The following is a 19,464-nucleotide window of genomic DNA, read 5'->3' as shown; positions in this document are numbered from 1 at the left end:
CAAATAAACCTTTTTTGTTTATTTCATTTTAAGATTGATTTAAATTGCGCGCCCAATATTTTTGAACTTTTTAATATACGATATTTGTCTAGTATTTAGAGCGCCCTGTGGCTTACAATGCCAAGGCAACCTGGTCACACTACAGGACAGCTGATTTGAAGAAGAAGAAGCAGCACGTGCACGTTGTTGTCACAATTCAAATTATTTTTGTTTTAAGCCAGCTTTTAAGTTCATTTCACCTTGCCGATCCATCAAGATGACCAAAGTAGCGCCAAAAGGGCGCCCAAAGGCCAAGACGCCCTACAAACGCTACTTCGACGAGCAAAAGCCCACTGAAACGGGCGACGGCGAACTGAAACACGTAAAAGTGTTTAGCAAAAATCGACAGAATTTCACAGGAGATTTCATTAGTATGCTGAATAAAACGAAGAAGTCGCGTCCTGCGAAGCCCGCCGCCAAACCCACAAAAGAAGAGCTGGAGTCCAGGCCCAAGAAGAACCCGCTTCCCAAGGAGATCCTCGACAAGTACTCACGTGGTGAGCAAGTGCAGCCAAAAGGTGTGAAAACGCGGCACTTCAAGGAGCAGCAGGCGCGCAAGGAGGTATACCACGAATATGCCACTGAGCAGGCGGCCCGCACGGAGCTTCTACTCCAGGAAACCGCTGGGCAGCTAGAGGCGGATGAGGACGAGACTACCGCCGAGTTTAGGCAGTCCCAGATTGCTGACAACGTGGATATCCAGTCGTCGGCCAAGCACTTCAACCTGAACATGGAATTCGGTCCATACCAAATGCGCTACACCAAGAACGGCAGGCATTTGCTGCTCGGCGGCAGACGCGGTCATGTGGCCGCCTTCGATTGGGTGACCAAGCGGCTGCACTGCGAATTCAATGCCATGGAGAGCGTCGAGGATGTCCAGTGGCTGCATGTGCCCACCATGTACGCGGTGGCCCAGAAGAGCTGGGTCTATTTCTACGACAAGAAGGGTACCGAACTGCATTGCATTAAGCGACTGAATCGGGTCAATCGCCTGGACTTCCTGCCATACCACTTCCTTCTGGCCGCCGGCAACAGTGCGGGCTACGCTTCCTGGCTGGACGTCTCCATTGGCGAGCTGGTGGGTAACTTCAACACGGGTCTGGGCGATATACGCATGATGCGACACAATCCCAGGAATGGTGTACTCTGCATTGGCGGCGGACGTGGCGTGGTGTCCATGTGGTCGCCCAAGGTGCGTGAGCCGCTGGCCAAGCTGCTGTGCCATTCGACGGCCATGACTGCACTGGCGGTGGACCCCAAGGGTCAGCATTTGGTCACCGCGGGACTGGATAGGGCTGTGAAAGTGTGGGACATTCGGATGCTGGTGCAGGACAAGCCGCTAACTCACTTCCAGCTGCGTCTGCCCGCCAACGAACTGGATGTGTCGCAACGCGGCATGCTGGCGCTATCGCAGGGCACCTATCTGGAGACCTACTCGGATCTGCTCTCCGGCGGAGGTTCGGGTGACGGCACACGGTTGCCGTATATCCGCCAACGCTGCGATGCCTTTGTCCACGGACTGCGCTTCTGCCCGTACGAAGATGTGCTTGGTGTGGCCACGGCCAAGGGCTTCCAATCGCTATTGGTGCCCGGCTCTGGAGAGCCCAACTTCGATGCTCTGGAAGACAATCCATTTGAGACATCGAAGCAACGACGCGAGCACGAGGTTCACGCTCTGCTGGAGAAGATTCCGTCCGAACTGATCACTCTGGACCCACAAGAGATCACTGGCGTGGATGCGCCCACGCTGCAGGAGAAGATCGATGCCAAGCGAAAGCTGTTCCATTTGAAGGCGCCTAGCATTAACATGAAATCCCGCCACAAGATGAAGGGACGTGGTGGCACTGCCAAGGCGGCGCGCAACAAACAAATCGTCAAGGATGCCAAGCGAAAAGTGCGTAGTACGTCTATTTTACTCTTAAGCCCATGTATACCAAGTTTTTCATTCGCAGGAGTTTATTGCCGAGGTTCGGGAGGCGAAGAAGAACGTAATCAAGCAGCACACAACCAACGAGGCGGGTGCCAAGGGAAAGGCCAAGGCACCACGCTCCGTCCTGGATCGTTTCAAGCCCAAGCCACCCAAAAAACAGAAAACCTGAGCAGAGTTCGTCTTAAGCGTGAGGAATATAATGTAAACATTAAACTAATTGTAGAAGCTAAACAAAGACTGAGTTTGCATAGCGAACGGGAATCACTAGTTGTAGCCGACTACAGCCTTTAGGTAATCGGCAATTCGTTTGCTCTCCAACTGCTCCTCCAGCTGTTTAACTGAACGCGCCAGTTTCCCCTCTTTATCCAATTCTCTGGCATAGTAGTACAAGTTAACTACTCGCTTCTGGTTTTCGAACTTGTCCTGGCCTTCGATATCGCCCGTGATCTGCAGCTTATCCAAGTGGCTGACTATCTCAGGAGCTGACTGGACTAGCGCGGCCATGAAGACTCCATTCAGTTGGCGGCAGAGCGTGGCCATAGCTCGCAAGGTACTCTCACCCACGGTTGGTTTCAGCAGGAGTTGCGGCAGATAGCTCAAAAAGGGTGTGAATCTCTGTTCGCCGCCGAAGCGCGTGTACAAATCCGAACGCTCCACAATCTCGCATAGAAGGTTCAGCACCCGAGTGGCAACGCCTTCGCGTGTGGTGAATCTTTGGCCCACATAGGCCTCGCTGGTTGCGCTCAGCAGGCTGGTCAACGGCTCCGCCACGATGTTCATCAGCGATGTCGCGTTTTCGAAGAGCAGCGCACGCAGAGAAGCCACCAGTGCGAGTTGCTGCTCCGGTGACAGGGTGTTGAGGCGACTTAAACTCTCTTGCATGTAGTTAACCAAATGCGCGAACATTTGGGTCTGTCTTTCGACGGGACGCGGAAAGAACTTACAGGTCAGCCGGACAATGCCCAGGTTTTGCGGCATACAGAGTTCTCCGCCATCGATAGCTCCCTTTTCCTTAGCTGACTTCTTGGTGGCCAAAGGTATCTGTTGGTAGGGAAAACGACTGCCGTCCTTGGCCAAAAAGTTGAGCAGAAACTTCTGGGCATAGTTTTTCCTTAGCCAATCGCTCAGTTCCGTGGTACTGTGTTCCGCCTCATGCTGCTCAATTAGGTTCCAGAGCAGACTCATTAGGCCAATTACCACTTGCAGACTGGCCGCCGCATCTTGATTGAGCAGAGGTTGTTGCTCCTGCGGTCGCACCTCCATCCAGTTGTCCTGGAGCAGAGGAAGCAGTTGCTGCACGTACGTATGCAGTTGCGTGCCCTCCGCAGTTAGCTTGGATTCATTGAGGATGGCATGCAGATCGCGGTTGTCGTGGCGCACCGGACACAGCACATTGTAGTACTGCGGATGCATCTCCTCGAAGTGAACCACACGGGCAGCGGCTGGCTTCGCCGTCTTGGAGGTGACAAGCGTGCCGAGGATTTGCTGCAGTCGGATAAGCACCTTGGTGCGCCACTTCACAGTCGTCTGCTTGCCCTGACTTAGGTTCAAAGTTAACGTGCGATTCGAACGCTCGTTGTCGTGGCGGGCGCGGGGGGTCATGTCGATGAAGTTGCCAATAATGGTGCTGGCACTCCGCTCTGCCAAAAAAGCCGGTGGTACTCGCAGCAGTAGGACGTCGAGCATGAGGAGCGAGTCCTCCTGGATGGCGGGCAGCACGTGGGTCATGGCGCATCGCAAATAGGTGGCAATGACATGGAAGAAGGGCGCCACTGCCTGCGGCTGCAGGGCCTCCAGCATGACATCAAGGGTCTTAAATGATTCCTGTCGCGCCGACCTCTCCATGTCCAAAGCGCCGGCCGCAATTCCTTGAAACAGCTCGTTCAGATGACCAATTAGATGGTCCGCATTGCCGGACTTCAGGGAATCACGAACATTGCGCTGTGCATCAGTGCGGAACTTGACACTGTGATGCTTCAGGCGGGAGAGCGTCTCCTTCAGATTAAACTGTCGCTGGCCCGTTTCTGAGTAGGAGGATTCCTTGAGCTGCTCACGAATCTCAATTTTGCGCACCTTAAAGTCCGTCTTGGTCACGTTCAGGCCCTTGGGCAGCTTGGCGCCCTTCAGCTTCACCTTGGCCTTCTCTGCGCGCAGGTTCTTCTTGTGGTGGCCACCCATTTTTCCAGCTCTGAAGAATATTGGAGGTTGATTTACGAAATGAAAACAATCAAAACATGTGCGCTCCAAACTCAGCTGGTAGACAGTGTGACCAAGTAAGTATACAAGGCATATATCTGGTAGATACTATAAAATCCTTTATTTTTAAGAGAACTTAAATAAGAAAGCTTTTTCACTTGTCATTATTCAAAATTTATTTATTGTAAATCTAAGTGTTGGTTTAATGTTAACTCGTCTGGTTATCAAGAAATTATAGTTATGGCCAGAATATAAACAAATTAATGTTGCTTTAACTTAACATCCTGATTTTATGATATTATCTTCATAAAAGCAACAAATATAAATTTTCAAGTTTTGACGTATCAACAATAAAAACCTTTCTTTAAAAGTTTATTGTTCTCAAAGGCAGTACACTACTCTGAACTATCAATAAGTTAAATATCCTTGCATAATCCTGTTGCCTCCAAAAACATATTGTAATTTCTTAAATCTAAGAATATTTAAATAAATTTGTCTCCAAATCACTTTTAAGTCGGTTATTATAGAACTATAAGAATACGGAAACATTAATCTCCAAAACTCAAAAGCTTTTTAGGATATCAAATGTGACATTGCAAATTGTGGTGAAATCACAAACTGCAGAATGTTCTGGATAACTAAAATAATTAGGTGGAGTAACAAATTACCAAAAAATACACAGAAAAGCATGTTAATTATATACATATTTAACGTTGCTTAACTTTTAAACGATCAATGTTTAAGAAATATATCAAAATATATTAAAAGTTTTCAAATTAGAAAGTCCTAACGAAGTAATGTGTGATATTAAATTAGAATGTAAGAACTATATAAGGAAACGCAAAATCTACCAGAAAACAAACGCTTTAAATATTAGAAACTATATAATTAATTGATTTAAGCAACACGTGCTGCCTGCCTATCGGGCTATCGTTATCGGGTGGCAAAACAACCTAACGCGTGGCCCAGCACCGTTTCTGGCATACCAGCAGCTGGTCACATTCAAAATTTGTATTTAAAGTGGAGCGTTTTATTGTTTTTGGCATTCGTTTGTGTTAATAACGCTGTTTACGTTGACGGAGAATTAGGCGGCAAAGGAAACGCAATACCAAAGTCGCGTTTAATGAAATTACAAATATACAAAATAAATACGGTAATTTCGAGTGAAGTAATTGTTGTGAAATACCCACACGCACACCACCACACCGCCGCACACTCACACACCCACATTCTACACCCGCACACTCAGCACAATTCCAATTTGAAAGAACCTTTCCGGGCGGTGAGCACGTTTCGCATGAATTTCGCCTGTGATTATAGAGATTTCTCGATCTCTATTCCGGTGGCAGCCGCATTTCTATAATTAAAACCAAAGCTGAACCAGCAACAGAGAAAAAAAATCAAAATTTGAAAGAAACCTGTCCGCATTATCTGTTTACATCCAAAGAGAGCAGCTGACGCCGCAGCTGTAAATTAGAGGGTGTGAAGTGAGGAAAACACGCGACCTGCTAACAGAATCATTTGTTATTTTTCTTTTTTTGTTCTTGTAATACTAATAATCGTGATTTCGATTTCGATAGAAATACCCACACATCTACACACACCGCAACACCAAAAACATATAAAGGAAATAGTGAGAGCGCAAAAACAGCGGTAAATTCGGCAAATAACGTTACACAACCCACCAAAACTGCAGCGAGAGAGCGGCAAAGAGCGAAAAAGAGCGAGGAAGAACAAAAGCAGGTCAGTGCACATTTTTTAATAATGAAAATGGTAATCTATTCTAAATACATAGTATGTTTGCATGGAAGAATGAAAGTTCTAATGTCTTAATCGCGATTTGTTAGATATTAGATGTTAGTTTCAGCATATATAGGGAAGTAACGAAAAAAGACCTGTGGAACACATTCATTAGCGTTTGCAGTGGCGCATCCGCATTTCTGTGAGGGGGGCTACCATTGAGACATTTTTTGTAGCCTACTTTTTCAATACAACCCAAAACCATTTCGGCATTTGGTTTATTTTGTGCGATAGTAGCTATTTTTGCCTTTGTTATGGTAATAAATTGTATAACAATCATTCCGATTGGACAACGCAACAGCTGAGAGGACACCAGCCAATGGCCGCATATTCTAATTGGAACGTCAGCGCGCGCGTGTACCGTTGTTTTTGTTTGCGCGTGTGTGCGTTTGCGCCTTCCCTTTTTTTGCCGGCAATTTGTTGTTGCTGCTGGTGTTTTCCTTTCTCCCCCGTCGATGTTGTTGCTATTACTGGTATTTCATTTAACACTAGTGACGCTGCAGCTTTTATAATGATTCCGCTCAAAGGGGGTCAAAGTGGCATGGCCTTGGGCTCCGCTAGGCCCACAGTTGTTGACAAATTATTAGGAGCTTAAATTTTTTTTTTTTTAATTATGTATCAAATTTTATAATATTATCCAAACCGGTTTCCATGGAAGTGTTATTAAACCGCAAAATATAATGAGTAATTATGTAATAAGCAAATAACATGATGATTCACATGGAACATGAAGTGAACTTCCCGGAAAGCGAATATAATTTCTCAATTAACTGCCTATTTTTCACTGCTATGCTCACTATTTTAATGGCCCACGGTGTTAATAATTGTGTCTATAGGTACATTTTGTAAATGCGTAATTATCAGGGCGGCCAACTATTTCTGTTTTTTTTGTTTTTGTATTGATTTTCTATGTTTGCTGCCGCTCGTAATTACCGGGCAATTCGATTTTAAGTATCCGCCGGACTTTGTTGTACTTGCCGGTGTGTGGTTGTTGTGGTCACAGCCTTGACATTAGTTCAATTGTATGTGCATGCGATTTACACCCATTTTTCCCTCATCTGATGTTTGTACATATGTATATACTAGATTTTCGGGTGGTAAAAAATCGACCTTGGGTGGAAACTTCTGGCATTCTAATATTCACCCACTTGGCATGACCAATCGAAAAATGTGTAGCTGCAATGGGTGCCTAATCACCGATATAAGGCCCCGCAGTTGGCTGGGATTTGCCCAGTCACTGTTTGCCGGCGACTGTGACGTCATGGAGCACGCGAGCGCATTGCTCATACGCCGCGTCTGACCGAGCTCCAATGGGGTATTCCTCTCCAGCCAGCTACGCACGAGGCCAGGAGAAAAGATCCCCGCCGAAGGAATGAAATAATTAATAAGTAATTAACTGGTGTGTGTGTGAGTGTGTAGTGTGTTTGCCGCAATTTCACCACAATATGCAAAGTTTCCGACTGACGTCACTGCGGAATGGGTTGGGATAAAAGAGGGAAGAGGAGATTGGAAAAAGGAGCGAAAGAGGGTGAGAAGCAGCCGAAAAACTAAAAATCATATCACTTCACTTTCCTGATCCATCAGCATGAGAATGCAGAAATATCTCACGAACTATGAGCGTGACTCACGCGGTGGCTGTACAGTGAGGATTCGCTGCGGGGAACTACAAATTACACAACTATAAACATGCTCGCTTCCTTAATTGTAATAACTTTTGGGAAGTAGCTGGGAATCGAACTAAACTGGTTTAATATTTGTCATTACACGTGGTGTTTCCTGTACTTGCGCCCCCACCCCCCTCTCCTTCTCACACGCATCTCACGATCAGTTACGACTGTTTGCTGTTTGATAGCGGCGTGCGAAAAGCAATCAATGCTTTTCAATGCCTTTTGCAGTTGTTGTGACATTCGCCATTATTATCGCACCATGACTTGCCCCCAAATGTCAACTGTAATAGGCATACATATGTATCTACATAGATAGGTACCTACATATCATACCTACATATCATACACTACAGATAGATAAGTATATTACGCATACGCCCCAGGGTCCGTTCAGATAGTGCCGCTTGGCCTTGCCTTAAGTTCGTCTTTATTGAGCGGCCTAATCCCGTCCATTGTCACGCACCACGGAACCCACTCGAAATGCCATAGGCATTTGCTACACAGAGCGAAAATGGTACAATTACAATTATGACTGATTATGTGTTAATTACGTAAAATCACATCGCCTTGATTTCTTGCAGTTTATGGACTGTTATCTAAACCTTATCAGCACGATGCTTTAAATACATTAAACAAACGCTTTTATCGGTTTTTTCTTCAATCAATTAATTTCGGTTTTATCTGCATGATGTTTGGAAAATATGATACAATCAACACTGTTTCCATGCAAATCAGCTTGAAATTTCCCTAATACATCAAAGCCTCTATTCAACTGAAATTGCACGAATCTCTCTCCCTTTTCTCGCTGTGTAGTTTTAGGCCCCACTCTCCAGCAGTTGACAATTTGCCGATGCGCATTAGCAGTTAACTCGTTTGAGTAATCGTTTTTACAGCCACACTGTTAATATTACCTGTGATTGCCATCGCTTTTTAGTGCACGTCGTGTCCTTGTTTTAGCTTTTTAATTGCTTCTTGGAAGAACTGCGCATAGTTGAGGTTATCTACTGATTTGGTATGTAAATCAAAGGTGTACGAGGAAGTCGAAGTTTCTACCAAGTATTTATGAAATAGGTTTAGATTGAGAACTTCTTCAGACAGAAAGGTCAGAAAGTATCTACTATAAAATGTTATTTCCATCGAATTTAGTTAATCGCATTCATCGAATGTAAAACGAACGCCAGTGACGCAATTCAATGGCCGTGATAGTTTATGTTAAATAGCATGCTAGTAAGTTTGTCGTATGCTGCGTCGTGATCTCGTGACTAACTCACTTCCGAAGCTCGCCAGGCACAGCGATCTCAACTGAGACTTTATTACTCATCCCTCAAGTGCAGTGCACTTAATTAGGTGTTAGGTGTCGCTGCCAGGAAATGAATTTTCAGCAACCGAAGGCGATAAGTCACATCTTGGTTGTTGTTGTTGTGGCTTTACCAGCTTTACACTGGCATAAAGTTAGTTGCTTTATGATCATTGCGATTGGCACAAACAAAACCCAAGGACTCCAATCCGCCATTGGACCCTTTTCCAGCTGCTTCTCACTATCTGTAGTGTGTTTATAGGGCAACTGGTGCGGCTGTCTTGTGTTGATTTATCTGAAATGCGACACACATGTACATATGTAAAACTGTTTTTAATTAGCAATCTTCGTATGGCGAAAACAGGCAAACAGAAGTTACAAAAAGAGGCAAGTAAAAACATCTGCCTGCGCAATAGTGTCACATGATTCACGATCAAACTGGGGAAAAGGCAATCGTAATCTGCAGCAGATTCTTGGGCCTAGATCCCCATTAATATATATAAATGTTTATATGTACATATCTCTATTGTTTCGATGTGTTTTGCCATCGAGTGCGTCACTCCTGCGATTGTTTGCACTCTATTTTACGCAATTGAACGACGGACGACTGTTGCTAATTAAACAGCACAACTGGGGAAGCAATTCGTATACACGCATTCATTTGCACAAGTGCATCCACTGGCAGCAATAACAATAACAATAACAATTAGCAGCGAACAAAAAACAAAAAAACCGAAAACCGAAAATGATCAAGCCATCGACGCACACGTGCTCTTGCCAATTAAAGCGATCAATTTGTGAGCGAAACGGGGGGTTTTTTGGGGGGTGGGTATATGTATATTAAATGTTTGCTAATTTCTGTGCTATAAACACAATTCACGTCTGTGTAAATACATATTCCAGAGACACAAAGATGATCAAGCAAATGGCAGCTGCGATCGCAACTCAATTTAGTTTGGGATTCATTAGATATCCAACTCTCAAGCTATTAATATTTGATTGACTTTAGGAAACCCTTGCTGTAATTACTCCGCGACTGGCAATCAATTAGGAACTTAATAATCTCACTGACGTGCACGCTTCTCACGTTTCTCGAAATTCCTCGCCAGACGGAACGCAGTGCCCTGGTTCCCATATGCATAATACACGCCCATCCCCAGCTCCTCCTCCACATCCACCTCCTCCACCTTCTCCTCCACGTCCACGGCACCCGACGGGCCCCCAAGTTGGCCGGAATCCTCCGTTGCTCGTCCGCCCCCCTGCCCCACAATACTAGACACCCCCCTCGTAATCCCCCCGCCGCCACTGTGATGGCCAAAGAGAATTTATTACGTCGCAATTCAGCGCAATTCAGACGACGACCGTTTTATGAGTCGTATACGTAATCTGGCCGTTATCTTATAATTTTTCCTATGCACTTTGCTTTTGGAAACCTACTTCCCTTCTGTTGCAAGAACTCGAGATGCCTGCCTTGCACATGCACCAAACTCTTCACTCAAGTGATCCGATTCATTTACCAAAATCTCATATTTGGGAATATTTTGAAACTTCTTCTGTTTATGAGTTCGCCTAAAAGTGCATCTATGCATTTGTATATCTGCAAGTGTAGCTCATTCCCGCTTGCATCGAGTGGAAAATGTGCAAATGGGCAAATGGGTTTTGTTTTCTATTTCACTGGCTGTCTGGCGACCCTGAAAAAAAAGAAAAAGAAAAAAACATGGCAAAGGCATCGCCAAGTTGTGTGTATGTTTTATATTGTGTTTTTGCTTTGCATTTTCTATTGCTTCTTTCCGCATTCGATTCGAAATTCTGGTTGTGCACAGGGAAAACGCCATGTTTGCTAAACATTTTCTCTACTTGAGTTATTTAGAATCCAGTTTAGCAAACATATAGCAAATGTGCAATATTAGTAAGTGGCATTCAAACTGGATATAGAAATGTCCTAAATTCCCAAAAAGGGGAAAGTTAAATTACAATTTAAATTTAGTTTAAGGCAATGCTGAACTCTGCTGACAAACAAATCTATTAATAAACAAGTCAGATAAAGCCTTTTTATTTTGTTTATTCGAGCTGTGCAAAACTAAAGCTATTCATCAGTGTTTTTAACGTTGATGAATGCATATTTGTCAATGCTTTTTTTCGGTGTATTTGGAAGGCGGATGTTCCGATTCGCTTGGTTTCCGTTCGAGGATCATGTTCATGTGCTTTATGACTGCTGACTGACTGATTTGCTGATTTGGCGCCGCCATGCAAAATTCCTTCAAAATGTCAAAACAAGAGAGCATACAAATTCGCATTACGTATACGCAGTGTGTGGTGCGCCGTGGGAAAACCATCAAAGGGGCAAATTTCCAGCGAAATATCACCCGATACCCAATAGTCGATAAAGAGTTGTAATCAGCAGTATTCCTTCCACTTCCACCGACTTGCCAGCCATATGCCATATGCGTCTTATGAACTTGGCCTATCAGTCAGCCATGCGAGTCATTTATGCGACTTCCCAATTCCCAATTCCAATTCCAATTTGTTTATCTTTTATCTCACTGTAGTGTAGTGCAAAAGTGTCGCCGAAAGTCGAGTGAATCATCGCATTATTCTGGGGCTTTTCCTCTTACTACTCGTAGTTTAGTTTAAAATCTAACAAACACAGCCGCAAAATGGTATCATTTTGGCTTCGCTTACTGTTTTCATAAATGACATGGCAAAATCCGAAAACGCAAGAAAAACAAATACAAAACGAAAAAACTCAAAATCATCGTGTGGGCTGCCCTTCGGCAAATTCGATTGCGTTGGTCAGGATCACAAATCAGGCAAATCAGGCATCGAAAAAACGTTCACAGTTTCTCGGCGAACCTGCAATTATATACTATATGCAATTGCATTTAGATCTATAAGATCTAATTAGGGCGAAAATTTACACACTAATTAGCAGTCGCAAAAGCTAATAGACAAGAATAAGAGCTAATAGACGAGAACTTTGCCCTATGGGTTTACATGGTTTTTTCCAAGTTATTGCGTGCGATGAAAGATAGATGATGGAAAACTTTTATGATAAAAGTCTGCTGGCATATGGCATATGTTGCATAAGTGAAGTTGCACAATTGCGGGGAAAAGTTGCTAACGATAAAGCGACACTGTCGTCATACAGCCGCTTTCTTACTTCGCCCAGTAATTTGCCTAATCCCGAGTGTAAAATACAAGCTGGGCATTATCCAACCCCATACCAAGTGCATATGTGCATCTGTGCATCTGTGCATTTGTGCATTTGTGCAAAGATGGATGTATCAGTATGCTTGTGCAATTGAGACTTATCTAAGCGCATTTGCATCGTCGCAGTAAGTCAGCCGGTAAGTACAGAGCCAGCAATCTAACTTTTGCGAACATTTCCGAGCCAGGAAGATACGGAAACCCATTGATAGAGTCCACACAAGTGTCCACTCGAGAGGAGCACTCCTTGTGCGAATCTTTCCCTGCGTTCCGCGTTCCACTTGTTGATCTGTTGTCGCGTTGCTTATCAATTGGTTGCCAGCTGTGATAGGAAATACCACGAGTGCAGGAATTAAGTAAGACGATAAGTATTTAGTTTGGGAGGCAGGCAGACCAATTAATACTCATACCATGGTTCCCAAAATAAACAGCGGCAGTCGAGTGAGTGTAAACTGATTGATGGTTAGATTGCTTGCTTGGAATTAAAGCGAAAATATAAATAAGATAGGAAAATCCACGAGAGCTGGACTTACGAACCAAGAGGCCATCGACATAAATAGTACACCATATTTAGCACTAAAATTCGAAGGCCGCCAGCTGATACGAAGTTCACCATATCGAATTCAGTTCGGCCTAACTGACTGTCAATAAAATATCACGCCGATCACATTACAAAGTCAACAAGTCACTGGCTGACACGGGCTGAAAACTGAGCAGTGCATCTGCACATCTGGTTTTGGCCCATCGAATTCGATGGTATTCCTTGTTGGCCAAACTCCAGGTGCTGGGATTCTTCGAAATGGGCGGGAATGGCAGTGCACCTGCGAAGGGGACCTGAGTTTCCAACGACACTACCAGGAATGGCATGGTGTTGACCAAACTCCATGGAATCAGGTACAAATTTAGCCAGTCGAACGAAGCGATGATATACTGGGGGCAATTGATTGAAATCCATGCGTTTCCTCTCCGTTGACGCATTGAATATTATAAAGTAGCCGAAACTCGATTGCCAGTTATTTACAATGCAGATGTCGTTTCCTCGAGTATTTTGTGGACAGAATGGGCACCACACCGCACCGCCCCTCCCCCGTCTCGCCGCAATCGTTATGGAAAGCGGCTGTAAATCAGCGACAAAAGCCCCCTGAAATCTATAAATATGTAGTAAACTTAATATATATAATAAACCCTTCTCCGCAGATTACCAGATTCGCCAAAAAGTGTGAATTCCTTTTCGCCCCGCCAGCAAGCGACTAATTCTAAATATAATAAATAACTGCTCAAATAATTATAATGGCACTCGATCGTTTCGAGTGCGTCCCGTGTACCGTTTATGGCCGATCCGATTCCGATCGTCCAGATATGGACGCTATGGCCACAGTCCCTGCTTCACATTCTCCCTGGTCTTCCGTTCCGTTCCGGCTGCCGGTGACCACTTAACCCAGTCCATCCAACCCATCCATCCACCAATCCACCAACCCATCTGCTGTCCAAACGGCAACGGATGGGGATTCGGATTCGGATTCGGATTTTTCGGTTCGTCGTCAGCCGATTTCGATTCCGATTCCGATCGCATCGCCACCGCCATCGGCTCCGTAAAAAGCTGGAGTCTGGCCGCGTATATATTTAGTCGCTGTTTGGCCGTGGAGCGACCAAAACCTTCTGGCCTTTGCAAACCAAGAAACTCACTTTTGGACACTTGCCAGTCCAATTGAAAATTGAAAGTGTTAAGTTAATAACCAGCGAGCCACACAAAACAAGTAACAGGTATCCTTAACGAAAGTGAATCCAAGTGCATAGAACCCCAAGTGCTTCTTTTTTTTTTGGTGAACTTATGTTCAAGTTTCGGTGCAGATCCTTTTCAAGGATTGTTATTATGTTGCTGTAGGGCATTGTTAGCAATGCAAGAAGTTTTCATTTGAAATAATTTGGATAAGTTAAGGATCTTGATCTACAACCTACATTTAATATTATAATAATATATTAATGTAATATTGTCTTGCAACATTCCTATTTGTAGGGTTCGTTCTTAATTTAATCCTTGAACTTCTTTTACAGTTCTAGGATAGAAATAAATTAAGTTCAGCATGAGAGTTTTTTATAAATGAAACACAGTTAAATACGAAAACATTGTTCATTTAAAACATTTGCCATTTGCACAGTTAGCTTCCATATACAATTCATGGGCTCTTTTTCCAGATTTTCCGAAATCTGTGGAATATAATCCGAACTTCAGTGGTAATTACCAGTTGCCAGTTGACCAATTACACAATCGCGGCGAGAACTCGAAGCTGTCGCTCCAAATTCCTTTGTAATTCAGATGGATTACGACCACGATCGGTGGTTTCGTTTTGGCCATGATAGTTTGGCCATCACAGTACGCTCCACTGGGCGTCAGTTGGCCAGAAACTCTGGCTTTGATTTCGGGGGAAGCTGGCGCGGATCGGACACCGCATCAAGTGAACTGAGTGGACTGAGCTGAAGTGAAGTGAAGTGTTTTTTATGGTTAATGGTTTTTGTTTTTTTTTTTATTTATTTTTTGTTAATTTTTGTTGATTTTCGTGGAGTGTTTTGGTGGCGGTCGTAAATCTGCGATCTGAAATTTCCGATTCCCGCGTATGATTCAATCAGTTCGAGTGGCGCACAGCAACTTGTCGGCTGTCTAAATATACGAGTATATATTTTGTATATACATATATATATATTTTCAACATTCTTACATACAATACATACATACGGACGAGCGCGGCACATGGAATTATACCCAAAGGCTGATTTACCCACCTTATCAATTATTTGATTAATATTTGGTCGTCGCACCTTATCAATTAATTGACTCAAATGTTGTAAATTCTGCGAGTGTCAAGAGCAGCAAACAACAACAAGAAGAGCGAACAACAAGTAATGCACTCGATTGCGGCACACGAATGCACTTGTGTGTCCACAGACATAACGTAGATAAATTAATTGAATTCGGGACTCGACTTTCAACCGAAACTTGAGGCAAACTTGGGGCCAACGGAGGGCGTTGACTGGCCATCGGTGGGGACGGGGTCTTAATAATTAAGCATGCGCCTGCACAGAGCGAAAAACCCCCCAAGAAAATTAACAACTTCATTAAAGTAACCATAAACAATGCATGGTCCATAAGTACATAGTTGCTCATTTGAAAATCTTTGATGATACTTTTGCTAGTTGATCAGAATGATTGAATATATTGGTTAAGCGTGCAGAGGCATCACTGTATCTGATGTTTGTGCATTGATTAGATTTTTGAAGCTATTGATAAGGGGAATCAAAACAATCGCGACTGAAATTGCGCTGGGCTTTTCAGTGGTCTCCCTTCGCCATGGGCGACCCACTCATATCGTTTATGCAATTGCACTGCGAATGCAAATTACCAATTGCAATTGCCTCGATTGCAGTTTTCTATGTTTCGAATGCGATTGCACAATGTGCTAGTTGTACTGGAAATGGAAACGAGAGCGTAGGAAAAGCGGAGTGAAGTGTAGCTGGAATGCCGGATGATAATGGCGCAGTAGTCGTAGTAGTCTGTTCCACACATCGCATCGTATCGGTTTCGATCGATGTTCGGCAGAAAACACCTAGGCTCAGGTCAGGTCAGGATGGCGAAAGAAACAGCCAAATTTGCAAAGGGATAATCTCTAATCACAGCCACCTACACAGCGCGCATATAGTAACTCGATTTTTCTTTCCATATCTTTGCAGCAATGGGTCTACTAAGCGAGGGCAGTCCACTCTCCTGGGAGGAGACCAAGGCACTGGCTGATCATGTCCGCGAGCATGGAGTGAATCAGTTCATCAACCTGTACCACAGACTCAAGGATCGCCAGGGCGACATTCTCAAATGGGGCGACGAGGTGGAGTACATCATTGTCAAGTTCGACGACGAGCAGAAGGAGGCTCGTGTTGCGCTGCGCGCCCAGGATCTGCTGGCCCAGCTGAATGAGAAGGAACTGGCCGATCCCAAGGGCGTCAAGTCGCTGTGGCGCCCGGAATACGGAGCCTACATGATTGAGGGCACACCCGGCAAGCCCTTTGGCGGCCTGATGGCTCACTTCAATCTGGTGGAGGCCAATATGCGCTATCGCCGCGAGGAGGTCACCGAACTGCTGGCCAAGGACGAGTGCGTCATGTCCATCACGAATTTCCCGCGCCTCGGCGCCCCCAATTTCACCTATCCGCTTGCCCAGCCACGTCCCGAGGATCCCCTGAGTTCAGCCCGCTCGCTCTACTTCCCGGATGAGGCCATCTTTCCGGGTCATCCGCGCTTCAAGACCCTCACCCGTAACATTCGCAAGCGCCGCGGCGAGAAGGTGTCCATCAAGCTAAAGGGTGAGCACTTTATTCTATGTAAACTTTACGTTGTAATCAATGCAGCAGCTGAACTCGTTGTCAGTCGTTGTACCTTAAAAGGGCGTGCAACTAATTGTATCTTTACCTTTGCAGTTTTCAAGGACACGAAGACCAAGCTGCCGGTGGAGGGAGCTCCGCCTGGAGAGCCGGACGTGGTGCTCCTGGACGCCATGGGCTTCGGCATGGGCTGTTGCTGCTTGCAGCTGACCTTCCAGGCCTGCAACATCACGGAGGCGCGTCGCCTCTACGACCAGCTGGCTCCCCTCTGTCCCATCATGCTGGCTTTGACAGCCGCCTCGCCCATTTATAGGGGCTATCTAACCGAGTCGGATTGCCGCTGGAATGTGATTAGCTCGTCGGTGGATTGCCGCACGGAAGAGGAACGCGGACTGGCGCCGCTGGACAAGCAAAAGTTCAGGATTGCCAAGTCGCGGTACGATTCGATTGACTCGTATTTGTCGCCGGAGGGTGCCAAATACAACGATGTGCCGCTCACTTACGATGAGAAGGTGTACCAGCGTCTGGTGGAGGGCGGTATCGATCATCTGCTGGCCCAGCATGTGGCCCATTTGTTTATCCGCGACACCGTGTCGCTGTTCAGCGAGAAGGTGCACCAAAACGACAACGAGGACACGGATCATTTCGAGAACATTCAGTCCACCAACTGGCAGACCATGCGCTTCAAGCCGCCGCCACCGAACAGCTCGATTGGATGGCGCGTGGAGTTCCGACCTTGCGAGGCCCAGATCAGTGACTTCGAGAACGCGGCCATCGTGTGCTTTGTGGTGCTGCTCACCCGCGTGATCCTCTCCTACCAGCTGAACTTCCTCACGCCAATCAGCAAGGTGGACGAGAACATGCAGACGGCCCAGAAGAGGGATGCCTGTCGCAAGGAGAAGTTTTGGTTCCGCAAATCCTCGAAGACCACCGAGCAGAGGGCGGCCAAGGCACAAGCTCAAGCTCAGGCCCAGACCAATGGCAAGGCCACTTTGAATGGCAATGGACTGGCCAATGGAAATGGCAGCGAGAACGGTGACCAGGAGGAGCAGCAGCCTCTGACCAACGGTTCGGCCAAGTTGAATGGGCACGGCAACACCAATGGCGCCACTAACGGCATGTCCAACGGCACCAATGGATCCTCCAATGGATCATCCAATGGCGCCGATAGCGACCACACCGACACCGATGACGAGGAGAACGAGCTTTTCCAGCTGCTTTCCATCAATGAGATCTTCAATGGAAAGGTGAGTGAAACCATATTCATAACGAGGTTTAGAAACTTATGCCATCTTATTATCTTCTTCCAATAGCCCAACGTATTTCCGGGTCTGGTACCATTGATCCGCAGCTACTTGCAGTCCATGGAGGTGGACACCGATACGCATTGCACCATTGAACAGTATCTTCGCTTTATCCAGAAGCGTGCCGCCGGCGAGTTGATCACCACGGCCACCTGGATGCGTGAACAGGTGCTAAGCCACCCGGACTATAAGTAAGTTATATTGCTAGATCCAATGCCTTTAGATGAACTAATCCCATATTTGAATTTTGTATCAAACAGGCAAGATTCCGTGGTGAGCGAGCGCATCAACTACGATTTGCTGAAGCGCATACAAGGCATCCAGGAGGGCAAGCAGGTGGAACCGGCGCTGCTCGGACAAGGCTATCATTCCAAGACGAAGACGAAAGACTTCATTCCGCCGGCATTGCAGAAGCAGCTGGCCAAGAACGGCTGCTGTGAGGAGAAATGATCGAGAAGCGCGCTGCGGACGCGTCCAACGCAGCTGGCCGCCGGTGGCCGGCGCATGTGATTCGGGTTTTGTGGGTCCGTTCGGATGGAGTGCGGCAAATATGTTGAGGGCAAAGGCGGAGGCATTGGCAAAACGAAACGGAATGGATACGATACGGATACGGAGCAACATTTATCAATATTAATTTAATAGCATAATTTCAAACGGATTAACAATTAGCGTGCACCAAGATCCTAATTGTGGACAAATGTTTTGCGGCCGTGCGTGACCTTTTGGAAATGAAAGTCAGGCAGACAAGGAGAATGAGAATGAGATGGAGAAAGAGACGGAGGATGGATTAAGGAATGGTTATGGGGCACACGAGGATCCGCCTACCGGAGGATCCCCCGCCAGCCAGAAAATCCTCCGCATCACCATGCTCTCGTCATCGTTTCGATGGGACTTCGAGATGAGATTCTCGAGCCATCGATCACAGCTGATTTGCCATAGTTAAATAGAGAACTAAAGGGAACTTCGAAATCTACTATATACCAACGTGAAGAACTAAAACAGCAACATAAATCTCAACCAAGTGCCGTTCCACAAGACCTACAAAAATATGAATACATATAGTTCAAAACGAGGCAAGGTTAAAAGCGTATTTCTGTTTGTTTTCGTTTACATCATATATATTTATTATATTATTCCTATTCTTATAAATGCAAGTACAATGAAAAGTTGTTTATTTTTTTTAATAGATATATTTACACACACACACACACACACAGATACACACGCAAATACACATATGTCTAAAAGTGGCCTGCTGTTATTAAACTAGATATGATAAGTACATATAACGAAAAACAACACTGTGCTATTATAATTTATTGTGTATGTGATTGTTTCACCATTATGATACGATTATGATTTATTGTGACCACAAGCAAGCAAATAAACGGAAAATATTGTTGAATCTTAAAACTTAATCGAATTGGGTCGTCTAGTACTAGGACATAGGGACTTTTGATATGATGCCTTCTGAATCAAACAAACTGTACTTATATACTATTTATGCCTAGTGAACGTTATAACAAAGGGATTTCCCCTGCGAATTGTAGTCTAAAATAGTAAAATGCGAACCAACTGAGACGGTTATAACTAATCAAAAAGAAAAACATATATATGTGCCACAGGCAAAACGTTTAACCAAAATACTTGCTA

The 19,464-nt window shown here is 45.2% G+C and overlaps 3 protein-coding genes across 5 annotated transcripts; 2 read left to right on the top strand and 1 right to left on the bottom strand.

Annotated features, from left to right (window-relative positions):
* Positions 1–155: 155 nt before the first annotated feature.
* On the top strand, positions 156–2,200 carry LOC122623169 (WD repeat-containing protein 46). The gene is made up of 2 exons (XM_043802151.1): positions 156–1,933; positions 1,992–2,200. The coding sequence occupies exons 1-2, from the start codon at positions 257–259 to the stop codon at positions 2,136–2,138; spliced, it is 1,824 nt and encodes a 607-aa protein (XP_043658086.1). The 5' UTR covers positions 156–256; the 3' UTR covers positions 2,139–2,200.
* Positions 2,163–4,222, bottom strand: LOC122623168 (testis-expressed protein 10 homolog). Its single transcript, XM_043802150.1, has one exon. The coding sequence runs from the start codon at positions 4,145–4,147 to the stop codon at positions 2,234–2,236; it is 1,914 nt and encodes a 637-aa protein (XP_043658085.1). The 5' UTR covers positions 4,148–4,222; the 3' UTR covers positions 2,163–2,233.
* A 940-nt stretch (positions 4,223–5,162) lies between these two features.
* Positions 5,163–19,229, top strand: LOC122624369 (glutamate--cysteine ligase). 3 transcript variants are annotated; one of them, XM_043803876.1, is made up of 6 exons: positions 5,163–5,318; positions 5,746–5,908; positions 15,863–16,489; positions 16,604–17,754; positions 17,821–18,002; positions 18,072–19,229. In XM_043803876.1, exons 3-6 carry the CDS (start codon positions 15,865–15,867, stop codon positions 18,259–18,261), a joined length of 2,148 nt encoding a protein of 715 aa, XP_043659811.1. In that variant the 5' UTR covers positions 5,163–5,318; positions 5,746–5,908; positions 15,863–15,864; the 3' UTR covers positions 18,262–19,229. The 3 variants fall into 3 exon arrangements, with proteins under 3 accessions (XP_043659811.1, XP_043659812.1, XP_043659813.1); XM_043803877.1 differs by lacking the exons at positions 5,163–5,318; positions 5,746–5,908 and adding an exon at positions 13,763–13,900; XM_043803878.1 differs by lacking the exons at positions 5,163–5,318; positions 5,746–5,908 and adding an exon at positions 15,726–15,748.
* The last annotated feature ends 235 nt before the right edge of the window (positions 19,230–19,464 follow it).

The sequence above is a fragment of the Drosophila teissieri genome, chromosome X (assembly GCF_016746235.2).
Source record: "Drosophila teissieri strain GT53w chromosome X, Prin_Dtei_1.1, whole genome shotgun sequence".
NCBI lineage: Eukaryota > Metazoa > Arthropoda > Insecta > Diptera > Drosophilidae > Drosophila > Drosophila teissieri.
Note: the sequence above shows the minus strand (reverse complement) of the source record. Positions and strands in the feature narration are given on the sequence as shown.